The sequence below is a fragment of the Dermacentor silvarum genome, chromosome 6 (genome assembly GCF_013339745.2).
Source record: "Dermacentor silvarum isolate Dsil-2018 chromosome 6, BIME_Dsil_1.4, whole genome shotgun sequence".
NCBI classification, from domain to species: Eukaryota; Metazoa; Arthropoda; class Arachnida; order Ixodida; family Ixodidae; genus Dermacentor; species Dermacentor silvarum.
In genome coordinates this window covers 115,246,794-115,259,241 of record NC_051159.1, presented here as the reverse complement: position 1 = coordinate 115,259,241, position 12,448 = coordinate 115,246,794, and the positions used below count along the sequence as shown (strand labels likewise).

At 49.7% G+C, this 12,448-nt stretch overlaps 1 protein-coding gene across 8 annotated transcripts in view; it reads right to left on the bottom strand.

The window, feature by feature from the left end:
• Positions 1-1,001: 1,001 nt before the first annotated feature.
• Positions 1,002-12,448, bottom strand: part of LOC119456839 (uncharacterized) — a 48,874-nt gene continuing 37,427 nt past the window's right edge. For 4 of the 8 annotated variants that reach the window (XM_037718658.2, XM_049669384.1, XM_049669387.1 and 1 more), the window contains 2 exons: positions 12,019-12,093; positions 1,005-1,801 (listed from right to left, as the gene is read on the bottom strand). In XM_037718658.2, the coding sequence (XP_037574586.2) occupies positions 1,384-1,801; positions 12,019-12,093 (493 nt within the window). In that variant the 3' untranslated portion in view covers positions 1,005-1,383. Of the gene's footprint in view, positions 1,802-12,018; positions 12,094-12,448 lie in introns of all 8 variants that reach the window. The other 4 variants (XM_049669386.1, XM_049669385.1, XM_049669390.1 and 1 more) reach the window with 2 other exon arrangements.

Genomic DNA, 12,448 nt, shown 5'->3' with positions numbered 1-12,448 from the left:
GGTCGTCGGGTTAGTGTCGTGGTATTGTTGTGTACAGTCCCAAAGCATGTGTGTAAGTGTGGCTGGCTGGGTCTTGCAGATATGGCACGTGGGATTGGGGTAAATGTCTGGGTAAATCTTGTTGTAAAGGTGTAACGAGGGGTAAGTGTTGGTTTGAAGCAGGCTTTCACGCTCGGAAAAATACTTTTATGTCGCACGTATTGAGCAACAGAAAGCTGTATCGGGAATTTTTCATGTTGCTTTACAATTTTCTCATTGACACGTTTCATCTAATTATATTTGGGAAGTTGATTAATTAATACTAATTATGTAATTAGGCGCAATACAAAAATAATTTGAGTTTCTCCAAGCGACGGCAAACAACATAAGCTTGGTTCTGTCCAGCTACGTGGAATTTGCATATTTTTTAATCGTGGTACATGATAGTTGGGAAACTCTGTATACTGTGCAGCTGTTTAACCCTAGCTGGCTATGTGATTATGTCACCACCGCGTTTCAAAGGGGATGCCAATAAATCATCATCATCATTAGCGTCGTATCGTGCCACTTGTATTGCGATGCGAGATGCACGCCGCCTAGCGTCTATACATGCGCCCTTTGCATTGCAGTTGCATATTATTACACCAGGTGGCACGCCATGTAGCAGTTGCATAGGAAGCGATAAAAGGTAGATAGAGAAGTCTTGAAGAAAAAAAGATTATGGACATGTATTAATATTTTGCTCTAATGAAAAATATGTAGACATACCTGGTTAATTCAAGCTGGCTAGGTGACTGTTTGTCACCGTTCCGTTTCAAAGGGAATGTCATGTAAATCATCATCATCATTATCATCGTATCGTGCCATTTGACACGCGGTGTGACACGCGCACCGCGTAGCGTCGATACGTACAAACTTTGCACCCGCGTTCCGTTATGCTCCACCAGGTGTCCCGACATGCAGCAGTTGCATATAGGAGTTTCATGCTGCATGTACGTTGCCTGGTTAACTCAAGCAGGCTACGTTACTATTTGTCACCACCCCGTTTCAAAGGCGATGCCAGCACAAGCCGCAGCTTGTCGTCGACGCCGGGCGGACATTTCAGAACGTTCTCATGAAAACGACACGAAAACACTTCTCCGCGAACACGCTGTAGTGCGTGGTGCCGAAAATGGAGCTCCTATGGAGCCGCTCATCCAGCTTACGCTGCGACTGCTGCGTGTGCCGCGCAGGTCTGTGGCCTTTTTTTTTGCGGATATATGTTTATTGAAAATCATCGCACTGGACTTATGAGTGTTGTCAGCTTCGAAAAATAGATGTGTTACTGGGCGCATCTTATAGGCTACTGTTCGGCAAAGGTGGGAAAGTTGCTGTCTGCCATATTTATTTGCTCCCACCGTACGATCAAGAGATGACGCATCCATTTTGGTGGGATTCCTTAATCATTTCTTCTATCTCTCTGGCGCTCTTTCGCTGTGCTTCGAGCATATTGGCCATGCTTTGACTGACCATTTTGATCGTCTCCGAATTCATCTTGCGCGTCTCATTCATGCTCTGCTGCACCGCGAGCAGCGTCTCTGAGTTCATCCTGCTCGCGGCCGCCGTGTTATTCTGCATGGCCGTAAGTGTCTCCCGGTGCATGTTTGCCTGCTCTGTAGTCTGCTTGGTCATCGTTTCCAGCGTGTCCTTGACCACCGAAGATGTCTCCTTCATCATTGTCGAGACCTCCCCAAGGAATTCTTTCTGCGTCTCCTGCATCGCCTTCATCATCTGCCAGTTCTGCTGATTCCCCTGCCGCTGCATTTCTAAAGCCATCATGAACCTGAAAAAGAGAGGGAAAAAATGTCGCAGTTTCGCCCGAAAGGCGAAGCATCGATTGCGATAGCAAATTAGTAGAGAACTATTCGGAGTAGGGATAGTAGTTTTATAGGCTGCATAAACTTGGACACATTGGCTTACTAACTGAATTAACAATCGTGGTGTCAGCGCGCACAAGCAAACATGAATAGATCACACTGAATTACCGCAGCCAACGACCGTCAAAACGCTGGCAGCAAGCGAAGGTTCGCGCGGTCTATCGCTTCAACGGAAACTGAGCGGCGAATGCACAGCGCATACAAAAGTCAGAGCCGTGTGGAGATAAGAGACGGTGCGGACGACCGGCATCCCCGGGCAAAGCGCAAAGGAATTGTTGGCAGAGGAGAAGCTGCCCCCCCCCCCCCTCTTCCCGCTTTGTTGCTTTCGCGTGGGAGATAGAGTGGGAAGATACGCCTTTGGTGCCAGAGCACAGCGCCGCCCCACCTCCCTCCCTCTCTCCCTTGCCCCCACGGTCTTTCGCGCGACGGTCACGTTTGCTTTCCGCCGAGCGTTCGCCCTCCGTGATAGCGCGCGTCTCCCGCGCGCTTTCGCTCGCGCATACGGCGCGCGGCGACGATTTTACCGCCCTTGGAATCTATACGAACCTCACGGCGACGGCAGAAATCCGGTTGAAGTGTCCATATAATTGCTATCGCAATAAAAATTGATTGAGGCATGCTATGATCTTTCATCCATACCTGGCCCACATTGGTTCATGCTCACGTAGGCATCGTGCTTGTATGGCATATTGCTGCATATAAAAATCAACATCGCCAAGAACGGTAAAGTGTATAATTGCGAGAGGTAATTTATATGACGATTAATTCAAGTGCGCTCAGTTGAATTAGTGATTTCGAAGCGAAAACGCAACTTTACAAGGATCCTCTTTTGAACACGTTTTCACTTGTTAAGAATTCCTTTTAGTTTCGTAAGAGGTGTGTTAAATGGACTGAAAAACAATTTCATGGTACCTACGTTTTTTACTGAATACAAAACTTAGCGGTCAGAGTGCTTAATCATGAAGTGGCAGTAACTCGGAAAACGCCGAGGAACAATTTTTGTCAGAATTTGCGATTTGCACTGAGGATGTAGTCGATCAATGGAAGCATGCTGAAAACAGTGACAGGTACGTGAGCGCGATAGGGATTATACGAGTACGCCGGCATTGGTGGGAGTTAGACGACAAGTGCGGCTGTATCAGTGAGAAATTAAGTCTTTTATTGTTTAGAAAGCTGATGTCCTGCGATTCATATTTTCCGAAGTGATAAATTATTTCTGCAATAATATCTACGTGTTTTCGTGGTTTCCTGTCCAACTGCCTTGGTCATTAACCAGTAAAGAGTGTTTTTTAACCAAGCCAAGTTAGGTACTTGAAAGTGAAACAACGCTTTTACAGGTGATACGCAGCGTGTTGCCGTAGCCACGCGTGCGCAAATATTGTAGTGATGGCACCCATTTACGGCACAACTAGTCGATGGCATTTTGTATCTGACAGGGAGATCACGCAACTCTCGGTACTTGCAAACTCGGGCGCGTACCACAGCATGCGCGCCGCTGTGCAGTGTGGGACGCATGTACCACTCGTGAGCGTGGGCTTTCTTTGCGTCGTAATACGCATAGAATAAAGCGCAAGCGTCTAATAATACACGAACTGCAAATTCAAGCAATAAGTATGCTGTGCTTAATAACAGCCTACTTACGTATACAGTAATCTCATAAACTACATCGGAGTACCAAGGTTTCATCGCCAGGCCGCGCACTAACTGGTTTCTGAAACTTTCCTTGCCAATTTAAAATTATAATTCTTACTTAAATCGCGAACAGCATGATGGATTCTATCACTATAAATTATGATAATTTTATTTCCATCAACGGCTCACAACACATTTTGGCCAGTTGTCAGTTCATTTAAGGGCTAGAAATGCAAAATAAGGTTCAAGCATTCAAGCACATGTAAAGAAGTTTGTGTTTAGGTATGCCATATTTACTCGCATATTGAACGTACTTTTTCCCCCGAAAAATATGCACGAAGTTGGGGGGTGCGTTTATTATGCGGGGTAAAACTTTGATCGATTCTTTTCCCGCGGCCACCTCTAAAAAAGTCACAGTTTCGCCGGAAAGGCGCACCACAGACTGCGATAGCAAATGCGTGGACAGCTATACGAAGTAAGGTTAGTCGTTTTAACGACCGTATAAACTTTCAAAGAAATTTAACCAGCATGGTGTCAGCGCGCGCAGGCAAACATGAACCAATCACACTCGATGACCGCGGACACTCGCTGTGGAAACACTGGCCTGAGGAAGTGCGGCAGCAACAGCGAGCGAAGTGACCTTCGTGCTGTGTACAGTGTATCGCTTCAACGCAAATTGGGAGGCGATAACGGAGCATGCACAAAGCTATAAGCCGCTGTCGCACCTAAACTCAGCCCCCGACGCAGATCGCTTTCAAGACAGGGGGCGCGCGGCTGTGCAATGTGCAGTTGCTTCGCCGCCTTGCTCCCTCCCCTCCCACCGGCGCCATGCGCGCGACGAAATATGGCGCGTTTCCTCCCCGCTTTCCTCTCTCGAACGCGGGAGATAGAGCCGCGATCGTCGGCGTCGACGGCAAAAAAAAAAGTTGTCACAGTTTCACCTGAAAGGCGAAGCATCAATTGCGATAGCAAATTTGTAGAGTAATGATACGGAGTAATACGGAGTAATAATATTTGTAGAGTAATACGGAGTAATGATAGTAGCTTTATCAGCTGTATAAACTTGGACATGCAGCAGCACCGGCAACACGCAGAACTGTTGTCGACGCCGTCGGCGTTTTGCCCGCGTTCGCACAAAATGCGTGCGGGGTTGGTGACTGTTGCCGGAGCCTCTGATATAAATAGGCACTTGGTGCTGCAGCTAAACGTCGCTTCTCTTCCCTCCCCCTCCCTCCCCCCGTCCCGCTCACGGCCTTTCGCGCGTCGGAAGAAGGCGCGTTTGCTCTACATATATGGTGATTGTAAAGGAGGAAAGAGACGCCTACTTCTGCAGCCCTTAAGGGAGCACGGCGCAGAACGCGCGTTTGTTCTCCGCCGTGGGTTCCCTCCCCGTGAAAGCGCGCGTCCCTCGCACACTTTCACTCGCACATACAGCGTTCGGCGCGCGGCGACGATTTCATCTCCATTGACGTCATACGGAACCTCACGGCGACGCCGACGGCAGAAATCTGCTTTGGAGTGTCCATATAATTGCTATCGCAATAAAATGCTCCTGGAGTGTCCATATGATTGCTATGGCAATAAATGTAGGAGACACACGGTACAGTTCGGCGTCCGATACGGCGTCCGATACAATCGTAACCGCCGGACGCTAGATCGGACGCCGAATCGTACTGTGTGTCTCCTACTTCACGGCAGCAAGTTCAGGGTGCGTTTATTACGCGGGAGAAAGAAAATCCAAATTTTGACGACTAAAGTTGGGGGTGCGTTCATTATGCGAGTGCGTTCATTATGAAGGTAAATACGCTATGTTGTAATATAATAGAGCAGCGCAAACACCATTGTGCACCACCGCTATATACGGGTACACGTCCAGCTGTTATCTGCGGCGAGCCCGCTGTTGTAGCAGTGCTCTATAGTGGTGCTAGTGTACTGCACTTGCGTCGCCCGCCGAAAGCACCATCGGCATTGTTATGTTACCATGTAGAGTACGGTCCACTCTTTAAAGGCCCGTTTATAGCCCGACGTTATCGGCGTGCGGGCCAGCGTCGTTCGCGGCCAGCCACGCTACGCCGGTTGCGCTGCGCCAGCCGAAACGCCATCTGTTATCTTAGGAGCATGCGCAGAACGATCCCAAGCCCGCGCGCCGCTTTAAACCATCGGCGAAGCGGCGTGGGCGCCTTTATTTCTTCGCCCGAAATGCATTGTGGGTCGGCTCAGTCGACGCGACCAACGCGCGAATGTAGAGCGTACTCTACGCGAATGTGTCAGGAGCCAATTCAGCGCCGGGCCAATTGGAGTGTTGCCGCCGGGGCCCGTCGGAGCGCGTCGGAAGCCGTCGGTTACGTTGGCTGCGCCGGTGCGCTCGACTATGGTGCTCTTGCGTTGCCCACGGGGCGCTGCAAAAATGGTGCTAAAAAGCGCCCTCAATCCGAAACTGGGAAGTACCAAGCTCGGTCGTCTGCTTCGGGAAGCACGTTTACAAAATGGACCCGCCACTTTCGGTTGTGTTGTACCACGGCTTGCAGCGAATATCGGGCGCCGAAGATTTTTCCGTGGGTGGCATGCTGCGTAAAGGCAAGAAATTATGAAACGCCGAATACGTGTACGCCGTTCAAGAAATAAGCGGCGAAGTTTTAGCGCGGATCAATCGCAAGTGAAGCGAGTCACGCACGTGCGAAGTTGAACTTCAGGTAAGCTTTGCACGCTTCTAGAATCAGGCGCACAAACGCGAGGAAATGCTTTCTACGAATGAATTCCCAGCAGCGATAAGCAGACATGTGTACGGAACTGCTCGAGCGCACGATCGTACGCGCCGCGACGGCAGCGGTCTTTCGACATGCCGCGAAACGGCGTGTCTCCTGCAATCTTTGTTGACTGCATGTCGCTAGACAAGGAATTATGCCTGCGCTGTAGTAGCGGTCATCTGTCCCTTTAGCAATTGATAAATAACTGATGCAATGCATATAAGCTCGCAGTAACGTACGTACGTGCGAATCGCGCTGCAGCGCGAACTCGTGCGCTGCTCGCTTGATATAGCTTTTAATGACAGCGCTCGAACATCGATGTGCCGTAATCAATACTACCTTGCTGTGCTGCCTCAACGTGCTGGCTAGGTCAAGGATGAGCACATTCAACTCTAACCTGTGCTGCTCGTAGTGAGGTAGTGAATTGTCACCGAATCAGCCCGACCATTTGTGGTCATTTGCACACACCTGGTCACTTCACCACTTCGCACCGGTCGAATTGTTAATTGTCGCTGTGGCCGAGTCTCGAATCGTGAATCACCAGCCATGCCTGCTGCTATGTCGATCTTCCATTTCGCTTACCCAGCGCGACGAATTGCAGTTATCCAGCGCGCCCGACGCTCCACTTCGTGAGGCCTTGAAGGAAAACGGTGGAATCTGATGTTGGGATTCAGGCCTTCTTGTTCATGGCAGCCTACGACGCAGCAGTAACGACGGTGACACTTTTTTGAGGCTGAGCTAGGTCTCTCCGGATCGGCGTCGCCGATGTCTTCTGCTTCCAGCATTACGTCCCACGGCACACGGAGAGTCCGTCTTCGTATAAATATAGGCTGCGGCCAGCTCGCAGCCTGGTCGCCATGGTCTGTGAGAAGTGACGAGCCTTTTCGCACTCGAAACAGGGCAGAAAAAAGTGCGAATCGACGCAAAACGCGGACTAGAAACGTGCTTCGCCACAGCCAGGGCTCAATACTATCCAAGCTGGTACTACCCAGATGACGTTTTTCGCCGCCACCAGGCGCCGCTACTATACCTCAAACTCCAACGCAAGAAGCCCATAGAGGGGTTCGTTTTCGCCAACGTGACGTAGCGTGCGCGCCTACTCTGCCAACAACCGCGCTCGTCGCTCGCCCGCACCGTCTCTTATCTCCACACGGCTCTGACCTTTCTATGCGCTGTGCATTCGCCGCTCAGTTTCCGTTGAAGCGATAGACCGCACGCAGCTTCGCCTAAAGCTTTACCTTCGCCCGCTGCGGCGTATGCGCTTGCTGCCAGCGTTTTGACAGTCGTTGTCTGCAGTCATTCAGTGTGATCTATTCATGTTTGTTTGTGCGCGCTCACACCACGCTTGCTCATTCAGTTAGTAATAGTCAGGCCACATTTTCCAACGCACGCTACACATGCAATGCTGCCCGGATCGGCAGTGCAGCGCTACAGGTGTGTCCCTTCGCACGCGTGCCCACGGGAAGCGCTTCTCATCAACACCACCGTTTCACACGCGCCTTCTCGTGGTCATCGAGTCTCTCTTCATGTCGGTCTACTTACGCCGCAGCACACCTGCTTACTTAATCAGCTCATGTTTACTACAATTCATATTGCTACCAAAGCCGCTCACCTTACTTCGTATGACATTGCTGTGTTGCTATCGCATTCATTGTTTCGCCCTTAGGGCGAAACTGTGACATTTTTTGGTAGCATATACAGTAACTTACAGGATGGATTACAGAATATTACACAGATTACAGATTACAGGTTACAGGTTGCAGAATGGATACCAAGACAGAGAAGCGCAGTCGAGGTCGGCAGAAAACCAGATGAGATGATGAAGTTAGGAAATTTGCAGGCGCAAGTTGGAATACGCTAGCGCAAGACAGGGGTAATTGGAGATCGCAGGGAGAGGCCTTCGTCCTGCAGTGGACATAAAATAGGCTGATGATTAGATGACAGTAACAGTAACAGTTATGATTTCAGAAATATTTTGCCGCGAAAAGTACTTCAATGCATTCAGCAGAAGCGGAGTTATTGGCAATCAAACACTGCCTCCGCTGTGCTCCCCTTCCTCCTTCAATGCCTTGCACTGCGAAGGCTACAGCGGAGTGGGGCGGGGCCACAACGCTCTGCCTTCGTAATGTCACCGTGGCGCGCAGTTCAAATTTCATTTTGGATGTTAACGTACGGGACGGACGGAAAAACTTTATTGATAAAAGCACCTGCGAAGTTGCCGGCCCGGGCTCAGGCCACCCGGGTATTATGTGCGGTGAGGCATAGCCTTTCCACCGCTGCCCGGGCCCGCTGGATTGCCCATAGTTGGTCATGTAGATTTGTCGGAGCGCTTAGCCACCGCTCCTCGAGAAGGTCCGGTTCTATGTTGTCTTCTCTGTATATTGGTCTGATCTCTGTGCATTTCCATAAGACGTGTGCCATGTCTGCGTGTTCGTGCTTGCAGAGCTTGCAGCTCGCTTCTGGGTATTGTGTAGAATTTACTCTGTTTAAGTGTACGGGGTTTCTGAAGGTTCTGGTTTGCAACCTTCTCCAATCTGTCTAGTTGTTTGTGCGGTTGTGGGTATGCTTCTCTTCGTTTCTTATATTGTGTCAATATGTCGTGGCACGTGACTAGTCTGTCTCTGTCGTCCTGGATCGCTACTTCGTCGTCGCCGCCTCCGGCGCAGTCCTCACCCCCTCCGCGAGGGGTGCGGGGTGTCGGGCCGTCACTGTCCGAACTGCGGTGGGTTAGTTCTCGCGCGGCTCGGTGGGCCTTCTCGTTGAGGTTGGGAGGGGTGCTCGGGTCTTCTGTGGTTACTTCCCCCATGTGTGCCGGAATCCATTTGAGGTATTTGAGTGTGATTTTGCCATTATTGAAGTCTCCTGCTCTGCGGTTCAGGATTTTACCGCCTCCGTGGAGACCCAGCCCTTTGTGAAGTTCCTAATGGTCATCTTGGAGTCGCTGATTATTATTCTGTCTCGATTCCAACCGTTGATTACGCCAATGCGATTGGCATTTCTTCCGCTGCCTCCGACGATCTGGTCCTGACGGAGCCCGCCGTCACGGCTTTTCTTTTCGTGTCTATGACCGCCATTGCGAAGACACCACCGCCGACACCACCATCGTCGGCCCGGTTTCGGGGATACCGGGCTTCGTCTTTAACGTACACGCCAGGACTTCCGATTTTGGTGCCTACGACGCACTAAACGTAAGCCAAACCCGATTGTCCACAGCGAGTTAACGTAGACGCCACGACTTCAGATTTTGGTGCCTACGACGCGCTAAACGTAAGCCAAACGCAGTAGCGCACCCAGGATCTCTGCCAGGGGGGGGGGGGGGGGGTGTTGACAGTTTGCCAATACCATCTAAGCAGCACTAATTTCGATTTCTTCACGGGAAATTGTAAAAAAAATGCGCTTTTGCGAGGGGGCAGACGATTGCACATCTTACATCTTAGTTGCAGTACTCAAATGTGTAAGGAAAGAAAAGGGGTTAAACAAAAGGGGAGGTTAAATCGGCCTCAGGGGGGGGGGGGGGGGGGTTGCAAACCTCGAACGGGTCCCAATAACGCTATCACGTTCCGCTCTTAAAAGCGAAGCTTAAGCGTCCTCTAATTTTTTTTCAAGCATTGATGGAATACCGTATACAGGACACAAACTGTCAAACCCATACAGCTAGGACATGTACCTCGGTTCTTCGTACCAAGAGTGTGCACCCATAACCGGGAATATGAGTTTTTATTACGTACCTGCATTTCTTAATTAGCTTTCCCAATCATGTATATACAGCCACTTCGCGCAGCCAAATACAAGCTGCTATACTTTGCTTATAAAATTCCTAGCATGTTTATTTGCGTGCTTTCTTTTCATTTGTTTGCTTTTCAATCTTTGTTAACTACAGTGTAAAGTACAAATATAAACAGTTTTAACACTGCCGTCGCTGCCGGGTGCCACCACACAAGCCTCATTATGAGTTTGCTCAGCCCGTGCTTTCGCTTTTGTACATTGAACAGAAATAAAATTATCATTATCGCCCAAGGAAACAAGCAAACATTCGTACCAAATTGCCTCTCAAATCTTACAGCGCACAAAATCTCGATGGCCTCGTCCAGCTACTGCAGCTGCCTTTGTTAAACATAATGGCCCAAGAAAGCAAGAGCGGATCTTAAAATTAAACTATGGGGTTTTACGTGCCAAAACCACGATATGATTACAAGGTGCGCCGTATTGGGGGACTGCGGAATAATTTGGACCACCTGGGTTTCTTTGACGTGCACATAAATCTAAGCAGATGGTTTTTTTTCGCATTTTGCCCCCATCGAAATCGCGCGACCTGATGCTTAGCAGCCCAACACCATAGCCACTAAACAACCACGGCGGGTAAGAACGGATCTTAAGAACAGCACCGAGCTGGCGCCAATAGTCCGTTGTCGAAGTTTTATTACCCAAGTCTAAACCAAATGCAGATATATCATAGGAGAAATAGGACGAGACTGTGCAGGACGACGATCCGCAGCGGCCAGCTTTCGCCTCGGAGGCGCCTCCGTGTTTGAATTTCCTACGCTAAACCGTTGTGCATGGTCGTGTTGTTGCAGGGTAACAATAAAATGATCCATTCTCTGCCGGCATGTACGTACTTTCCAGCCGACGCTCCGCCGACATGGCCGTCAGTGATCTATTTTCAGACTTTTGGCTTCGGTGCAGTGTGACAGGGGCACCGACAGGATCAAAATCGGTATCATGGCGGCCTAGCGTGACCGCACGACTGCCAAGTAACTGTACAGTACTTTAGCCAACAGCGCCGCCGGTGGCCAGAATCTCATTGGCATAGGAAGCAGACATTGCCCCCGATGAGAAATACATGACGCGGGGCGCTATCGGGCGTTGTGCCAGGGTTCTAACGCGCTTGGAGCCTTGTGTCTTTTTGAACTTTATGCACTAAATACACTAGATAAAGTATCATCCGCACAAATTACCGTGTTATTAGGAGATGAGGCGCGTCAGCTAAAGAACAAATAAAACCGCTGAAGAAGCCATCTTAGAGGATCACAAGATCAGCGATGCTTTTCTTAACCCGTCGCGATGGCTGAATGGCAATGATGGTTCGATGCTGAGCGCGGGGTCGCGTGTTCGATTGCCGGCCGCATTTCGATGGGGGGAGAATGCAACAACGCTAGTGTACCGTTGTATCGGGTGCGCGTTAAACATCCTAAGGTAGTCAAAGTTTATGCCGAGGAACAAGGCTATCACCAGTCCACAGGGCTCCGCCCGCACAAAACACGGCACAAGAAACGTCACACACTTGGTTGCTTTGGGGTCAGGACAGACGCCCGTATCTAATCGACGCTGCGCAACAGCTTTGTGAGCACCGGTTCGCTTGTACTGTACGCCACACAACGCAATATGCCTTATGCAATCAACTTTCTTAGCACGCTGTATAGCATAACAAACCGTAGGAAGCGGCGTACACTCATCACCACAAAATGATGCTCCTTTGCTTTCTAAAACATGCGCTTTCGCTACTGCCAGGAGTGCCACAACGTAACAGTTTGAGCTCTCGGCGTCAAAGAAGTGCGCTCTCGTCTTATACTTTGCACTATCATGCGGGAACACATACTGAAAAGTGGTGCGCATCTACAGGGAGAACGGGAGAAATAAGTAAGCTGTGTTTTCTCCAGAATATTGTACGCGCTGTTGCGTTGCCCATTTTGTGAGTTGCGCAACACGACGCAAGGTTGGCCAAGCTTGGCAAATCTTTTACTCACAATTGGCCCATCTCGGAACCGCCTCCTGCGGCAGGAACCATAGCCGCAGACGGCGCAGAACTGCCTGTCGTACCACTGAAATTAAATAAAATGAAATTCAATTGAATTAATTATCTACTTCCAATGCCATGAAACAGGGCTGTTACAGGGAGTGTTTATTAATTAAAAAATAAAGAAGATGACAAGTAAGCCTACAAAACACAAGCGGCAAAGAAGTACTCCCTTGAAATGACGCGGCTTGATGCTGAACTAAAACACATTAGAGCAGCGCGTTTAGGCAACAAGGCGCCCGTGCAGGGAAAATATTTGAGCCGCGTCAGAAAATTAGGGGCAGGGTCACACTAAGTGGTGCAAAGATGGTGGTGGCCCTTCCTTAGCTTTAACTTTGCTTTCCTTTGCTTAACTTGGTTTGGCTTGGCTGGTTCTTAGC